Below are 18,417 nucleotides of genomic sequence, written 5' to 3' on the forward strand. Positions count from 1 at the left end.
CCAGGGCCTCTGACCGCGGGGGGAGCCCCCTGGGATCCCTCCTGCAGCGAGAGGCGAGGACCTCGTTTGTGCTCTCAGCGGCGCCTGAGCGAGCGAGGACCTCAGCGTCGCACCCCTCCCAGCTCCCCCTCCCAGCTCCCCCGCCCCCTCCCCCTCCCCCTCCCCCTCCCCCTCCCTGGGGTGAGCACTTCTCGCCCCGCCCCCGACCCAGGCGGCACGTACTCCAGCTGCACCAACACGGGCTCAGGTTGCTCTCGGCCTCCCCCTCGCTGCCCCCCTTCGTCCCCCTTCCCCACGTGACTCCCTGGAATCTGCCGAGGCTCCGAGGCCCGGGGTCTCCTTTCAGACCGAGCCGAGGAGGGGAAGGAGGCGAGAGAGGCAGAGGAAGGCGGGCGTGCGCCTGTGTGGTCCGGGGGGCGCTATTTTGTGCGTTTCCAGCCTCCCAAGCTCTTTCCTCCGTGCGTGTGACAGGCTCCTCCCGCGCTCGCGCAGCCACACCTCAAGCCTGCGGACCAGCCCCGGGCCGGTGGAGCCGCAGCGCCCCCCTGCGCCCGCCCCGGCGCCGCCGGCGGAAGCTGTCGGGCAGTGGCTGCGGGGCGCGGGGGCCTGAGGTCGGCGGAGCCGGTGGCCCGCCGAGGGGTGGCGGCCCCTCTGGGCTCCTGGCGACCCGCGGTGCCGCCGCGGCGCCGGCGGAGCGTGTCCGGCGAACTTTGCCAGGCGGCTCCAGAGCGGCCCGCGCGGGCCCCGCCCCGCCCCGCCCCGCCCCGCCGGGGGCTGGAGCCGAGGGTCGGCGCGGCCGGCGGCGGGGACTTTCGGGCGAGTGCGCCGCGGAGGAGCGCGCTCCGGCTCGTCCCCCGGCTCGGCCGCCTCGGCGTCCCGCTTCGCGCGGGGCTGAGCGCGCTGTCGCCCGCGCGGGTGAGCCGGGGCCCGCCGGCCCGGAGCCCCCGCCGCTCCCCGGCGCCCCCGCCGCTCCCCGGAGCCCCCGGTGCCTCCGCCGCTCCCCGGAGCCCCCGCCGCTCCCCGGCGCTCCCCGGCGCCCCCGCCGCTCCCCGGAGCCCCCGCCGCTCCCCGGCGCCCCCGCCGCTCCCCGGAGCCCCCGGTGCCTCCGCCGCTCCCCGGAGCCCCCGCCGCTCCCCGGCGCTCCCCGGCGCCCCCGCCGCTCCCCGGAGCCCCCGCAGCTCCCCGGAGCCCCCGGTGCCCCCGCCGCTCCCCGGCGCCCCCGCCGCTCCCCGGCGCCCCCGCAGCTCCCCGGCGCCCCCGGTGCCTCCGCCGCTCCCCGGAGCCCCCGCAGCTCCCCGGCGCCCCCGCAGCTCCCCGGCGCCGGTGTCGCGGCGCGATGGGCGCCTTCCGAGCGTGGCTCGCGGTGGCCCTGGCGCTGGCGCAGTGGGCAGCGGCGCCCCAGCACCCCGAAGGTGAGCGGCCCCTCCTCGTCGTGGTCTGCGCGCGAGAGATCCGGTGTCGTGGTCGGGAGGAAGTTCTGGGGGTCGGTGGGCGGCCGGGCGCGGGCCCGGGGCTTCCTGAGGTGCCCCCCGAAGGCTGTGCCTCCGGGCCCCAGGTCCCAAGCTGTGTCCGCCCCCTCGGCGTCCCCGAGGTCCGGGGCCCTCCTCGCCCCGGCGGGCAGCGACCACGTGCGGCGGGCGCGGAGCCGACGGCCGCCGTCCGGGGCGGGAGCACCCCGGCCCCTCCGAGCGGGAGGCCCGGCCGCCCCGGCCCCAGGGAGCCCCCGTGCAGCGCAGGGAAGACTCCGGAACCAGGGGCTGGGCCGCCTCCTGGGCCGAGGCGGTTCGGGCGCCCCGAGAGGAAGGTCTCCGGCACGGAGAGGCGCGAGGCTGCCGCCTCCTCGGGGGCCGTGGCTGACCGGGGTCGGCTCCACCCTCCACCTCGCCCCCCTCCGGGGCCCCAACCTGGGCTGCAGCCGCGAGCGGGGGCGGCGGGGCCGTCGCGGGGATCGCGCCAGCCCTGGGCTCCGGCATAGCTGGAATCCACGAGGGAACAGCGTCGGGGTCGAGGATGGGGCCGGCTGCGGGCGCCGAGGAGCCGGGAAAGTCCTTTAGCCGAGTTCCCCCCGGGGGGCGGGGGGGGGCAGGCCGGGCCCAGCGTCCGCGCTCTCGGCTCCGCTCCCTGCTCCGTCCGCTGTTCCTCGGGCTGCGGGCGGGAGCTCACCTGCCCGGCGGCTCCGAGCGGCGGGGCGGGCGGGCGGGGCGCCCGGGCCCTGCTGCAGCGGTGAGGCGGCGGGACGGCAGGCAGGGGACAAAGCCCTCCCTTGGATCGACCTCCAGCCCTCAGCGCAGCTGCCTCTTCCTTGCTAGCAGTCTCCCCGGACAGTGGAGGCCTCGGAGGTCCACGCACCGTACCGGGACCTTCCGTGGGTGCAGGCGCCGCCTGCCTGCCCCCCTCCCGGGGAAGTCTGCAGTCTGTCAAGTACTTGCCCCAGGAAAAGCACGTCCGGGGCCTGTGCAGCCTTCCTCAGATGGGTGATACCCTGTAGAAATAGGTCTGTGTTGTGTGCGTGCGTGCGTGTGCATACTTAAAAAAATAAAACTTACAGTGCTTGATTATAATGATGAATCAGGTAGGAGAGTTAACCCAGGCCACCCCAATCTGAATTTGAGACTTAGAAAAACCATGTTTTCATTCGGTGGTGGCCGCGCGGGGACGCGTGCTGTCCCTCCCGGATAGCTCACCGGCGGGCAGTTGGAATGATGCAGTTTTTCTGAGCCAAATCCCTTGAAATGACAAAAGCCATGATTATTAGCAGGGTTCGCTCTTAGGAAGACTAGTTGGTACGACGGGCAAAGTTTAAGAACGTCCAAAGTCTTTTGATGGGGAGGAGGAGGGCAGGATGCCAGGGGTGCTATTCCTTCAAAGATTCTTTGGAAACTTTGCTTCTTACTGTTTCACCCCACCTTCAGGGCATTCTACAATCATTTCACAGATTGGGTTGATAAATGTCTGAGAGTTTCCATCCAAGTCATAATGGTCCTTATCTAATAATGAATGAATGTGGACATTTATTGAGCACAAGCTATTTGGCTTTTACTATGCCAAGCACTTTACATACATTATCTCTTTTAATTAAATTAATTACATGATATCAGGCCCACAGCCAAAAAATCAGCTGTCATCTGATGAGACCTGTGGTTTGGTTCTGTCAGGGTATTCTTTTTCTCTTAAAAATATGAGCATCGAAGTCAAGGATGGAAAGCTTAAGGATCTTACAGATTTCCTCAAGTTTTTATTATTAGTTTTAGCAATGATTTTTAAAAATGGAAAAGAAGCGTTTTCATGTGTGCTTCTCACGGCGTGACGTACACTTTGTTACTTTTGCTGACCAAGCTGTGGCAGTTTGTGTTTTCTTAGTGCTCAGAGCATCTCACACATACTTCTAAGTATACCAGTTAATAGTTCTACAATCACATTGATAAAGGTGCAGTTTCAGCATTCTTCATGTACCTGCGTGCTCACTGAGGGCTTCTGATGGCTCCTAATTACTCTTACATCTCCACATCACCTCCTAGTACCCGCGAGGTGCTAAAAAGTATTGGTCAGATGAATGAGTATTGCCTAATTACAGTCTTGAATTAAGCTAACACTGGCCTCTATGAGAAACTTCTGTATGACCCTGAATGAACCACTTAACTTCTCTGGCCTGTGGTTCTGTCATTTACCAAATGCAGAAGTTGCCTGGCTAGGTGATAGCTTTTGCTGGGCAGCCTGGGTGGCTCAGCGGTTTAGCACCTGCCTTTGGCCCAGGTCGTGGTCCTGGAGACCCGGGATTGAGTCCCATATCAGGCTCCCTGCATGGAGCCTGCTTCTTCCTCTGCCTGTGTCTCTGCCTCTCTCTCTGTGTGTGTCTCTTATGAATAAATAAATGAAATTTTAAAAAAATATTTTTGCTAATTATCCAGCATGGGAAAAAAAGATCAACATTTGCTGCCTTATTTGTGGTCAGTTGCAGCTTTCTGGTTCTGAATTTTACTGTAGTTATTAAAAGAAAAATGAAGTTTTACAAGCAAATCACTGGTAATGTTATTTTATACTGTTTTATATTGCCAAGCTGGCAACTCACTATGATTTGAGAACTTAATGAAATCAAGAAGTCACAGAGAAACTTCTAGCAAAGATGACTGCTTTCTGAATCAGACAAGCTTTGCCATGACAGTCTCTGGAGAAGCATGTTTTGAATTTTGTTAACCCATGGAAAATCCACTTGATAGAACGTGGTGGCTTGGAGATAGGGGAGGATTATTGAAGTGGAGGTTGAGAGAAGTGAGTTTGAGTCTGTGTCCTGTAACTCCCCATGTGGCTTAGTCAATCCCACAATCTTCCAGACTTTTCCTATAAATGAGTGCCATTAACAGAATACATTGGAAAAGATCATTTGATAGACAATGTGTTTTACTTATGGGTGGATCAGCATATTTGGTTCCACTCTTGGCTGGAGAGTTCCTTCTGTGTCAGATTTAAACTTCAAAACTCAGTGTCAATAAAGAGAAGACATTGGCTAGGGAAAATAGCCTATCTCTTCATTCTTTCACTCCATACATCTTTATTGAGAGCTTATGTGTATGGTTATGTCTGGTAGGGGGAATACAAATGTAAAAAAATCATACTACCTGCCCTGAAGAAGTTTGCATACCCAGTAATTGTTAATATCAGTAAAGTAGAAGTAAGGATGTGTGAACATTGGTCCTTGGTGGGTTTCCCAATATTGAATAATTGTACTTTTACATCTTTTGGCTTTTATAACTACCTGCTAGTGAAAATAAAGAGGTTTCCATTTCTGTTCTCCTCTAGGGATTAGATCCTGCATATACATTGTTTAGTGAGGGTGTAGCCATCTGTATTCACTGTTATGGACTTAAGTGGCAATTATCACTCAGCTTCACTCAGACACAGGTAGTCATAAATACCCTCTACCGCATGGCTCAAGAGAAGGGAGGAGAATACCACATAGCAAAGTTGGAGTTGTGTGCCAAATCTTACAATAGTTCAAAAAACAGTTGGCCCATTTTCATTTTAATTACTCTATTAATTGATCTGAATGTTGGTTTACAATAATCAGGATATGAGCTGTGCTGTCAGTTCAGAAAACAATTCTATTTTAACTATTCCATAGTGTACAATCCATATGTTGAATTATAGCACAACATAAAGCTTGAACATTTAAATGCTAACTTGTGGCTACTTGTTCCTAATGAGTCATATTTTTGTGGTACCATGCTCTCCAAATCTCTTCATATCTTATGGCCATATAGACTGCTTTGTCTTTGAACTAATGGGTCTGATGTTTTGCAGCTCTTGGATTTAATTTCTCTTATTTACTCAGTTTACCAGGTATGGTACTATAGTGAATAGTTTCTGGATATGAGTACTATATTCCGTTTTGACTTGAGTCTCTAAATTTTCTTTTTTTTAAATTTCTTTTTAAAATTTTTATTTATTTATGATAGTCACACACACAGAGAGAGAGAGAGAGAGAGAGAGAGAGAGAGAGAGAGGCAGAGACACAGGCAGAGGGAGAAGCAGGCTCCATGCACTGGGAGCCCGACGTGGGATTCAATCCCGGGTCTCCAGGATCATGCCCTGGGCCAAAGACAGGCGCTAAACTGCTGCACCACCCAGGGATCCCTTGACTTGAGTCTCTAGCAGATGCTTGGCTTAACCAAGTGTGTATGTGGTGCCACATTCAATGCTGATTTATTTATGTTCTGGTGGGTTTATAACATCTATCTAACTTTCCAGAAATAGGCTTTGATGTGAGTAGTTGGATATTTCTTTCTTTTTTTTAAAGATTTTATTTATTCATGAGATACAGGGGGAGAGAGAGAGAGAGAGAGAGAGAGAGAGAGAGATACAGGTAGAGGGAGAAGCGGGCTCCATGCAGGGAGTCTGACGTGGGACTTGATCCCGGGTCTCCAGGATCTGTCCCTGGGCTGAAGGCGGCACTAAACTGCTGAGCCACCTGGGCTGCCCAGTAGTTGGATATTTCTTAGGATACTCCATTCCTTTTGGATCTGGCTTTTGGGAGGCAATGCTATGTAAGAGGGTAGTAAAATGATTTGAAGATGGTCTTATTCTAAAGGTTAAATTTTGTTTATTCTAAAGTTTAAATTGTGCTAAATTGTACCTCAGTCATGATCTTTATGTTTATTTTGTAGAAATCAGAAGTAATGAAATAGGTCCATTTGAGTATTTTAGAAATTGAATTCTGTTGATATATATTTATTTGAGCTTTATATGATTATTTTATGTATGTACACATATATCCTGTATGATTTTATATGTATATATTTATATATATGCATACATATCTCTCTTATGACATACCATAGACTGAAATACTAAGTCTTTATTTCTTGAAGAGACATAAGTGAGTTAAGAAGAATTTTCTCCCTAGGTTTTATCTCAGGCTATTCTTGTCTAAATGTCAAGGGCACAAAAGTCATTCCAATAAATTTGGGCATAGAGATCTTTGATTCAGACCCCAAATGTAAATAGCTATCTCATCTCTGAAGATTGTTCGTAATTCCATTTTTGGTGGATAAGGCAGACTGGCGCCTTCCTGAAACGTTAATATTTTTGAGACTTCACGAATGATCTGTTGAAGGCCAAGCACTATAGTAAAATGTGTCCTTCCCTCTTTGGACACCGAGTGCAGTCTATTGTCAAGATGTGCTTCTGCCTTGGTGTGTGTATGCTATTCCAGTCTGTTTTGTAGGTTCAGTTTCTGAGAGAGTAGATGTTAGCACACTACCCACATGTTTCTACGTTAAAAAAAAATCTTTGTGCTGTTCAAAGATTGGTTGAGAATTAGAATTGCGATTTTACATTGTTTTCAAATATAACACTTGGAAAGATTTATTTTATGGTATGCTAGTTATTCAGAAAATATAGGTGTCCCATTCACATTTAACCTTCTTTTCCATTTTGAAGCAAATCATCTGTTGTTTTTTATTTGGTGCTTAATGAATGGAAAATATAAAGATGTATCAGTTCACAACCAGCCCATTAGAAAGAAAAATTGAGTGAAAAGAGGGTGAAAAGAGTGTTGGAGTTCAAGAGCTCGGTAGACAAGTTCTTTTCAATAACTACAGTCAGAAAAAAAAAAAAAAAATAACTACAGTCAGGCAGCCCTGGTGGCCTAGCAGTCTAGCGCTGCCTGGGGTGTGGTTCTGGAGACCCGGGATCGAGTCCCACGTCAGGCTCCCTACATGGAGCTTGCTTCTCCCTCTGCCTGTGTCTCTGCCTCTCTCTCTTTCTGTGTCTGTCATAAATAAATAAAAACATCTTTAAAAAAATAATTAAAAAATAATTTAAAAAATAACTACAGCCTGCACTGCTCTCTGTAAAATGTGATATTCCTAAAGAGGAACATACTGTGTGAAATAGTTAATCACTCAGATACCTAAGTGGATGCCTACTATGTGAAGAGTTAGGGAAGCCAAAGTAGAAGCAGCTCTTCTCCCAAGAGTATGTATATACACTGTAGCAGGGTAGATGCGAGTGGTTCTACAAGAACACAAGAATGAATTCACAAACAGATGATGCAGGCACTGAGTGCTATGAGGGCAAAGAGGAGAGAGCATAATCCTGTGGGGTGGCAAACCTCATGAAGGAGATGGGATCAAATTTAAGGAACTTGAATAGACCCAGTGTGTCTCCTGCAGAAAACCAGAATGAGCGAAGGCATGGAGATACGGGAGTGTTACCACCAGATCCTAAGTTGGCCTCTTGGGTTGGACTGGAGAATTTGTGTAGGCAAAGAGTGGCAGAGAAGCCTGGATAAATAAATTGGGATTTGATTAGGGAGGTGTTGCTGATTTATCATGTAGAAAAATATGCACTGTATACATAACATGCCATTATAAATACATTTATTTTAAAATTCATAAATTTAAATTTATTTATTTAAAATAAATAAGTTTTAATGATGCTTTCCCTCATGTGTATCCAAGAAGTGTTGTTGTGTTGTACAGGGTTATTTCCCCGGGGGCAGAATGCTCACACTTTTAAGATTTTGGAAAAAGCTCAATTTGCTTACTCTGATGCATGTAGATGGAGTTTTAGCCCAAGTCTGCTGGCTATCTTGTATTCCTTTTAATTCTTGTTTTGTTTTTCCCTACAGGTGCTTGTGTCTACCAGGGTTCCTTGTTGGCGGTAGGTCATTCTTCATCTATTTGGTTTAATTCTTTCAAATGTAAAATGCTTGATTGAGGTTGCAGAGTGAGTGAGTGACCCTATTGTTGTAAAATATGTTTATTTTTCCTTCACAGTTTGAGGATTATCCCTCGTCTTGGCACAATCATGTTCAATTACTTTATACCTTTTCCAGAGTGAATTAGTTCCATTTGAATACTTAGGTATTGGAAAAGAAGTTCAAACACCCAACACAATTTGCATTCCATGGTTTTCCTTTGCGTTCTTTCAATCAGAGAGAAAATTAGATCCCATTCTCTTGCCAGATATGAACTAGGGCACACTTTGTTCATTTTCTCATTGCATTTGCTTCTTCCTTTGAACCCCCTCTCCAAAAAGAGGTACACTTATTAAATTGAGTACAATGTGGAGGATTCCAAATAACAAGCAAATTAACTATCTCTGAACTTTTGCCTTGTAGGGTAGAATTGATTTTGAATTTAATGTCATGATGACTTGGGGGAAAAGCTGATGCAAGTCTTATGCATTTCTTTTCATTAATAATGTACTGTGGTGCATAACAGTGTGTTAAAGCCTTATTGAAGACTGTCTACACTCCATCAACTCTAATAAATGGTGTGACAAGTCATTCTTCACCACTTGTTTATTTTGGTTTAATAAATGCTATATTAAAAACAGGACTGAAATGGTTGGAGAGGGTTTGCTCCTTTATATCACAACTTGCTATTGACGTGTGCGATATTAGTAAGTCATCTTGGATTATCCTCGTGGTGTTGAAATAGATGAGGAATATCTGAAATATCCAACAGTCTGGATAATGGTAGATGTTCACAGTAATATTCTTGATTCTGAACTTTATGTAATATAGTTACTGCTCTGAAGATTTATGTTTTTTCCCCTTCATATTTTTCTATTAAAGAATCAGGAGAAAGCCAGTTCCTTTTTCTTTCTCATTCTGTGCCCTTCAGAGCCTACTTTTCCTTGTGTTTCTTCTTTAATACATTTTCTGAATCATCTAAAAATTGAAGGGCTTTAAAATACATCACCGGTTTGGGGGAACAGTAGTAGATATTATAGACAAGTCAGCTATCCATGTTAATACAAAGAGAATTGCTTACTGTATACAGTGCTTCATAATTTAAAAATATTTTTTCATAGCTATTGATCTATTTGATACAATAGACTAGTGAAATAAGCAGATCAAGTATTATTTTATACTCTCCTTTCTCCCTCTCTTTAATGAAGAACCAAAGATGTGACAGATTTTAAGAGATTTGCTAAAGGTAAATTGACCATTAAGAGATTGAACAGAATAAGCCTACCTGTCTTCCTTCTGTTGTTCCCCCTGGATCTGAAGGAAAGGGGCTAGCCTATCTTCTATATTTGATGTTGCTCTGTGTTATTGTGCTTCCGAATATGAAAGCATCAATTACTTGGAGAGGGCAGTGCCATCAAGTTCAAGGAGAGACTGTCTTGTCAATTTGAACCTAACAGGTGATCGTGCTATCTTTGATTCCATGCTCTGGCTCCTTCCAGGACTATGGCTGCTAAGGTCTAGTAGGCTGTGCTGTGGTGCACCAGCACACTCCTGTTTCCCACCATTTGGCTTCTTTGCTTACCAAGATTCAGTTCTGTGTGTTCTGAAACCTCCCCAAGCCTGATGTATTTATTATTGTAGGTATGTAATTCAGTTAGAAAGACAATACGTCTATTACAATGATAACGGTTCTTATTTAACAAATGTTTATGCAGTAGCAACTGTGGCCAAGTGTGGAATTCTCCACGCCATGCATCAGTGAACAAATACACAAAATCCTCGCTTTTGTGAAGCTTGAGTTCTAATGCGTAATATATATATATATATAGAAGTCAGATAAGTGCAACAGAGGAAAACAATAGGGGAGTAGGGAGATGGAAGATACTGAATAGAAGATGAGGGTGGCTACCACAAATAGGGTGATAGGGACGGCCTCCTTGAGAAAGGGACATTTGAGCAGCGACCTGCAGACAGCCATTATAAAGAGCTAGTCTCCCTGGATATCCAGGGAAATAGAATTCCAGAGAAGGGGAGAGCAGTGGTCAAGTCTGAAGCAGGCTTGCTTAGCCATTTGAAGAAGTGTGTGGTGGTCAGAGCGGCTGGAGTGCATGACCAGGGGCAGGATGAGGTCAGAGAGGTGGGCCAGAGCCTTGTATAGGCTTTAGCTTGTCCTCTCGGTAAGGTGGAGAGCCACTGGAGGAGCTGCAGTAGAGGAGTGACAAAATCTGACTTATAGTTTAATTAAACTGCTGGAATGTGAATGTGAAAAGAAATCATGTTCTTGTTTCTAAGGAAACTATGGCGAATACTTTAAAAAGACCCCGTAGAGGTGAGTCACTAAAAATTTGCTGTCAAATTAAGTATAGGAGAAACAACTATAAAAGATTGGGGAAAAACACAAAATTCCAGAGAGATTCTGCATTCAGATTTATTTGCAACCATTTTAAGTTTTTTTTCCATTTTAAGGGACTTCAAACTGGAAATAGTAGATGATGTATTGTGGGCATAGTTAATTGTCTGCATAATTAATTGCTGTTCTCTCTCCACCTGATCTGGTCTTGGAGAAAGGCATTGCCCCTACATCAGTGAAATTGAATGAATGTGCATTTTTGTATTTTGAATTAAAATAAAGAGCTTAAGAACATTTATATACTGTTCTGGGATTTTCTGACTAAAGAGCTCTTTAGGTGAGAGGGATTCTATGGTTAAGAGGTTTCACAGCTGGGAGCTGGCTCTGAGGATGGTGGTGTGATGTCCCTGTATTAAACCCTGTACTACTCGCACACATTTTAGAGCTAGGAGTGACTTCAGAGATCATGTAGTTCGAATTCTCCATATTATAGGTGAGAAAACTAGGGCAAGGGTTATGAAGTTCTTGAACTTAATCCATTTCTCTGGTGAGTAACCAGAAAAGGAGAGTGGGTCTGGATGAAAACAGCAAAGCAACAGCTTTACCCAGAAGAATTCCACAAAATGTATCTAGCAAATGAGATCACAGATCTCGGTACTGGTTGCAGATTGCTAACTCTCATCCTGCCTTGTGAGGATTTCTCCCACTGACACCTCTCCAGTCTTATCCCTTGTTGCCTGGGAAGCTGTCAGATATAGTGGAGGATCCATGATGCTTGTTCACTTGACAGACTTCGTTTTGATTCTTCCTCCTCCACTACAAACCAGCTCTGTGACCTAGAGCAAGTTACGTACATCTTCTTGAATCTCTGTCACTGCCTGTGTGGAATGGGGATAAAAGCCTCTCCTGAGGGGTTTACATACAGTAAAGCCGATAACGTGGCGAGGATACTCAGGTGCAGTGCCAGGCATGTGCTTTTCTGCTACAACAAAATTTCTCTTTACCAACAAAGAAGGACAAGAGGAAGGGAACAGTTACTAAGCACCTATGTATTTCATACTGTCAACAATCCCAGGAAATAGGTGTTGTCTTTACAGATAAGGAAACTGAGGCTCAAGAAGTCTAAGTCACTTGTCCAGAAATTATATAGGTGGTCACTGCTAGAGCATTCAAACCTGGTTCTGACTCTAGAGCTGTTTCACTGAGCAGCTTGTTTCTCTCAGCCAAGCCAGTCTGCCTGTTGTCTCTGAACACAACTGGCTTAGTTCACCTTTAGTTCTATATGCCCATCCCCTCTCTGCTGCAGTTGTCTCTGCCAGTCTCCATCCTGACCTCCACAAAAGCCAGCTGTCCCTGGGTAACCCCTACCCATTTAACTGAATCTCTCCTACAGTAGTGTGTACTAGATCCACCACATGATGCAAGAAACGTTTGGAGGGGGTCATGGTCATTCCATCTTAAATAAACACACACACATACACACACATACACACACAGGAAGGTCCTATACCTTGAGAAACACTATACTATTTTGGGGTGTGTTTCTTACCGCACAATACCCCTGGACCCACAGAACTTTCCCTAAAGTCAGCCCTTGTGAAAGAAAGAACATGACTGCCGTGTTAAATCAGGAATCTATCAGGAGGAAGCCACCTGGTCTTATGTTTAACTGTGACAGGGGCATTGAGTGTGAGCAGAAAAATAAAATTTTTATTTCAATATTTTTACTTCTGTTCTTTTCCAGCTATATTGAGTAAAAAGAATTTAACTTTCTTTTGGCATCACCACAGGTAAACAATTCTGCTATATCAGGTTTTCCCTAGGGATGGAGAGTTGTACTCTTGACCTCAGTTTTTTGACCTCAGTTTTTACATCTGTAAAATGGAGATTAACTATTTACTTCACAGCCTTATTGTAAAAGTTAAAGGAGATCACCATGAAGCACTTAGCTCTGTGCTTGTGACTTACAACACTCAGTGAAGGTTAGCTGCTATATTTGTTGCCAAAAGCATTTGTGATTGGAAGAGTGGCACAAAGCTGTTCTTCTTCCCTTGATCAAAAGCGTTAAGTGTTGAAATTTTCCTGCTTGGAATACTTTTGCTCACAAATGCTTGACAAAGTAAATTATGTGACACTAAATTTTGACACATTCGAAAGAAAAAAAATTCAGGGATAATTAAAAATGTAGAGTGTTTACTTCACAGCTATTTGGTATGACACAATAGAAAGATCTAGGCTTCGGAGTTTGAAACCTACTACTGCCACATACCTGCTGTGTGGCCCCAAGTATGATATTTTTTACAGCTGAGACTCAGTTTCATCCTCTACATAATGAGGATTGTAGTCCTCCCAGGGTTGATGTGAGAATTAACCGAACGCATGCTTGTGAAAGAACCCAGAACTGTGGTTGGTAAGAAACTGGTGCATACAGTATCTAGGTGGCAAAAAATGTCGGAGTGGAAATGACTGAGTGATAGAGGCCAGGGTGTCTTGTTTTGGGTCCTGGCTCTGTAATTACTAGCTATGTAGCATTGAGTGAGTCACTTGAATGAAATGGGCTCTGTTTCTAAATTTATAAAATGAGAACGTTTGATCCTCTCCAAGATTCCTTAGCTCAGTGCTATTCAATACAAGTTTCCTTGTGGATGGCTATGTTCCATGGATACGCTGTCCAATATGGCAGCCATGAACCACGTGTGGTTATGGAGTGCTTGAAATGTGGCTGGTGACCCCAGGGGACTAAGTTTTAAATTTTTCTTAAGGTAAATTAATTAAAAAAATATAGATCGCCTCATATGGCTTGTGGCTACTCTACTCTACCATGCAGCTTTAGAGCTTTACAGTTCTTAACATCTGTAGCACTTAAGCTTGAATTATAGTCCCACGTGTGGTTCTCACCCCAGGTGAAGCCTCCCTGTAGTGTTGTTAGTTGTGGAGAGGGTCACAAGAAATTTGTTACCATATCTGAGGTTGTTCTTTGTTTATGTAATTTGAGCAGTTTTAAGCCATCTTATTGAGATCACTACTCTCCCCATTTTGCTTGATATGCTTTCTGGAATGAAAGGAGCAGAGATACAGCTGAGCCCTTGCCTGCAATCTGTCTTTACATATTCCATTAAAAATCTGTTTTCAGCTTTGTTGAGGTATAATTGGCCCATGAAAATTGTATGTGTTTTAGATGTACTACTTAATGATATAGATAGATCGATAGATAGATCGATCGATAGATACAGACATATATATATTGTGAAAAAATCACCACAATCATGTTAATTAACTTATCTGTCACCTCACTTAGTTACCATTTTTTTTTTTTACTTTCTTGGTGGTGGTGAGAACACTTATTATCTACCTCCTGGCATGAGCACTGGGTGTTATATACAACTGATCAATCACTAAATTCTACACCTGAAACCAGTACTACACAATATGTTAAATAATTGGAATTTAAATAAAAACTTGAAACTGATATATATATATATCTCCATCCTCTAAGCAAATTTCAAGTATATCATACAGTATTACTCACTGTTGTCACATTGTTGTGCATTAGATCTGCAGAATTTGTTAATCTTGCTTAACTTGCTAATTGCCCCAGCCCCTGGGCACCACCATTTCCCCCTCTACTCTGTGAGTATGACCATTTTAGATTCCTCATATAAGGGAGATTGTGCAATATTTGTCTTTCTGCATCTGACTTAACTTCACTTAGCATAACGTTCTCCAGGTCCACCCATGGCGTTGCAAATAGCAGGATTTCCTACTAATTTAAAGCTAAACAATATTTTACTGGATACATATACCACCTTTTCTTTACCCATTTACCAGTTGATGGATATTTAGGTTGTTTCTATATGTTGGCCGTTATGAATAATGCTGAAATAAACATAGAGGTGAAGATATCTCTTCAAGATCCTGATTTCATTTCCTTGGCTATATATCCAGAAGTAGCATTGCTGGACCATCAGGTAGCTCTATTTTAAATTTTTTTCAGGAAGCTCCATTCTGTTTTCTGTAATGGTTGTACCAATTTGTATTCTCACCAACGGTGTACAAGGATTTCCTTTTTCTTTTTTTAAAATATTTTATTTATTTATTTATTTATTCATATTTATTTATTTATGAGAGACAGAGAGAGAGAGAGAGACAGAGACACAGGCAGAGGGAGAAGCAGGCTCCATGCAGGAAGCCCGATGTGGGACTCGATCCTGGGACTCCAGCATCGCTCCCTGAGTCAAAGGCAATCATTCAACCACTGAGCCTCCCAGGCACCCTAAGGATTCCCTTTTTCCCATGTACTTGTCAACACCTGTAATCTTTTGTCTTTTTGAATAATAACTATCTTAACAGATACGAGATAATGGGATAATATCTCATTGAGGTTTTTAATTTGTATCCAGTAAAATTTTTACAAAATATTTTTGGTGTTTTGTCAAAGTCTGATCTACTTGGAGTGTTATCCACTGTTTATACAATGGCAGAGAAACATTGAGAACTTTGGGTCTAATACGTAGGCCTTGTTTATTAAGGCTAAGAAGTAAGAAAGATAAAGGAAGACAATTCGAGCTCTTTAGTGCTAGTCACCCTTTTAAAAGATGAGTGTGCTATATAGCATTACTTTCTTTTATTTGAAACTATAACATGAGAGATGGTCCCATAGAAATGAAAATGTCTCAGACTTGCATTTGTGCTGGTTATTTATCAACATGCTTAAGAGATTTTATGGTGAAGAAAAATGAAAATTTCGAAGCTTACCCTATTGAGTGCTCAGAGTCCCCCTAAACTTTTAGTGAATCTCAGCCAGTGGCTACTATTAGACACTCTGAACTTTGTAGCAGTCAGGGGGAATACTTGGCATCCTGTGGATATACTCAGAGGGGAAGTAATAAAAGCAGCCATTCCTTAATTTCCCTTAAGAGTACTACTGGGTATTGTAGGATATTGTTGTTTTTTGTTATAGCTTAACAAGAATTCAGCATTTTTAAGTGCCTCTGGTCCATCTTCATTTATTATTATTTTTTTAAAGATATATATATATATGGAGGGGGGGGGCAGAGACACAGGAGGAGGGAGAAGCAGGCTCCATGCCGGGAGCCTGATGCAGGACTCGATCCTGGGACTAAGGCAGGTGCCAAACCGCTGAGCCACCCAGGGATCCCCATCTTCATTTATTTTAAAATACTGAGCAATATGGTTTTTTTTTATAATACATTTATTTTTTATTGGTGTTCAATTTACCAACATACAGAAAAACACCCAGTGCTCATCCCGTCAAGTGCCCCCCTCAGTGCCCGTCACCCATTCACCCCCACCCCCCGCCCTCCTCCCCTTCCACCACCCCTAGTTTGTTTCCCAGAGTTAGGAGTCTTTATGTTCTGTCTCCCTTCCTGATATCTCCCACACATTTCTTCTCCCTTCCCTTATATTCCCTTTCACTATTATCTATATTCCCCAAATGAATGAGAACATACACTGTTTGTCCTTCTCCGATTGACTTACTTCACTCAGCTTAATACCCTCCAGTTCCATCCACGTTGAAGCAAATGGTGGGTATTTGTCGTTTCTAATGGCTGAGGAATACTCCATTGTATACAGAGACCACATCTTCTTTATCCATTCATCTTTCGATGGACACCGAGGCTCCTTCCACAGTTTGGGTATTGTGGACATTGCTGCTAGAAACATCGGGGTGCAGGTGTCTTGGCGTTTCATTGCATCTGAATCTTTGGGGTGAGCAATATGTTTTTTTTTTTTTGAGCAATATGTTTTTAAGCGGGAAAGCTACTCTTGTTAAAATTTACTTATTATGGGATAAAAGCTTAATTTTTTTTTTGCAGAAAACCGGTAGCACATCATCACTGTGCTGGGCGCTGCGATAAATTTCCTTTAACTGAAGGTATTCAAGACCAGACAGTCAGCATCAGAAATGAGAGTGTTGGCTGGGTCTAGATGACTGCCAATTTGGGGTCTTGCTTAGATGGATTGAAGGTGAGAGTTATGCATTTCTGCTTAAAGAAGTTCTTAGGGTGAGGAAACCTGACTCCAGTGTCCAGTGAAGGCTTTCTTACTGTGCATTTCTTTAGGATAGGGAGGGATTGTGTACCTTTTGGTCCCAGGTGGTGAGCATTGGGCTCTAGGTGCTTCGGATGATTCTTTTGCCTTGCTGGGTTTTTATAAACTGTCCCTTGTAATCAGATGTGCTAGTTTCCTATTTGGAAATTGATTTCTTCTTAAAATATTGTGTGAGAGGAATAATATGAGAGGCTTTGTACTTTTATTGGTGAATAATCCATATGCATTTTCAGCCTTATTCATATTCTTGTGGTAGGAACAGATGTTTTAAATTAACCAACACATTTCCTATGCTTTGTTTTGAATTTAGAAGACACAGCTGAATTTAGCAGCCATATTAATTTGTTCAAACTATGCTATATGTGATTATATATCTCAATTTTCTGGTTGGATCATACACTCACCCCACCTTTTATTTTTTAAGTTTTTACCATTTCTGTTCTAAATTTTTTATTTAAAGATTTTATTTATTTATTCATGAGAGGCACAGAGAGAAAGAGGCAGAGACACAGGCAGAGGGAGGAGCAGGCTCCACGGAGGGAGCCTGACGTGGGACTTGATCCGGGTCTCTAGGATCACACCCTGGGCTGAAGGCGGCACTAAGCTGCTGGGCCACTGGGGCTGCCCATTTCTGTTCTAAATTGCCTGATGACCTAATACCTCATTTTGTTTTTCTTTCTCCATTTGTCTTTTTATACGTACAAAATATATACATATACGTGTTTATTTTATACACAGTACGTTTATGTATGCATATATACATATCCTCTAGGAAAGAAGTATCACTCATGATACCTTATGGTATTATCTTGTCATAATTTGCTTACTTTTTAGAGCCGTCTGCTTACTAAGGGAAAAGAATGTATATAAATATCAAATGACAATTATGAGTTAAGCCAGCTTATGTTTTTTGGTATTTGAATGGCAAATGTCTAAAGAAAAATTGGCTTTAAAAATTTTGTATGGGATCCCTGGGTGACTTAGCGGTTTAGCCCTTGTCTTCGGCCCAGGGCGTGATCCTGGGGTCCTGGGATCAAGTCCCGCATTGGGCTCCCTGCGTTGGAGCCTGCTTCTTCCTCTGCCTGTGTCTCTGTCTCTCTCTGTGTCTCTCATGAATAAATAAATAAAATCTTAAAAAAAAAAATAAAAATTTCATATAAAAAATAAAAATTTTGTATGGATGGCATTTTGCTTCTGTGAGGGGAAAGGACACTTAGATATAAAAATGGTACAAGATAATTTTGTTAAAAATTATGTAAAATAAGTGCACTGCCTCTGGTATGCCAGCTAAGTTCTTTTTTAGCAATGATTTCTTAGGCTCCCAGAGTTTATAAACTAAATGAAAGGAAGGAGGAAAGGGAAAAGCTTTCACAGTAAGAATGTTTATTGTTATACCCAGGAGACCCTTGAGTTTGGGCCATGACCTGTGAGTTCTTTCCTGACAGCTCCCAAGATTGGTTATTTATTAAATTTATGTCATTCCTTTCTTCCAAAGGGAAATTGAATGGTGGGGGAGCAGTTAGGGGAAAAAGTTGTCTGCATTGGAGAGCAGATTTTGTAGTTCTTTATACCTCACATTCCTGAAATGGTTTTGTAATAGTGAACAAGAGAGAATTATTAATAGAAATAGATAGTTATTCTTTGGTGATCTTACTATGCCGAGTTTCCCTGTAATCCAGAGGGAACTTGGTCTAAGAGATGAAAGAACAGAAATAGAAGGAATCCTAACCTGCAATTAAGGAAGAGAAGAAATTTCTTTCTCTCATATTTGTCATCAGTATATATAATAGGAGTGATC

The 18,417-nt window shown here is 44.3% G+C and overlaps 1 protein-coding gene across 2 annotated transcripts in view; it reads left to right on the forward strand.

Annotated features, from left to right (window-relative positions):
- The first annotated feature begins 1,280 nt into the window (after window positions 1–1,280).
- FRAS1 (Fraser extracellular matrix complex subunit 1) overlaps window positions 1,281–18,417 on the forward strand; it is a 429,868-nt gene continuing 412,731 nt past the window's right edge. For both annotated transcript variants that reach the window (XR_005988333.1, XM_041758154.1), the window contains exons 1-2: window positions 1,281–1,412; window positions 8,129–8,160. Coding sequence is in view for 1 of the 2 variants with exons in the window: in XM_041758154.1 (XP_041614088.1) it covers window positions 1,337–1,412; window positions 8,129–8,160 (108 nt within the window). In the remaining variant the exon portion in view is untranslated. The remainder of the gene's footprint in view (window positions 1,413–8,128; window positions 8,161–18,417) is intronic.

Source organism: Vulpes lagopus, chromosome 6 (genome assembly GCF_018345385.1).
Source record: "Vulpes lagopus strain Blue_001 chromosome 6, ASM1834538v1, whole genome shotgun sequence".
NCBI lineage: Eukaryota > Metazoa > Chordata > Mammalia > Carnivora > Canidae > Vulpes > Vulpes lagopus.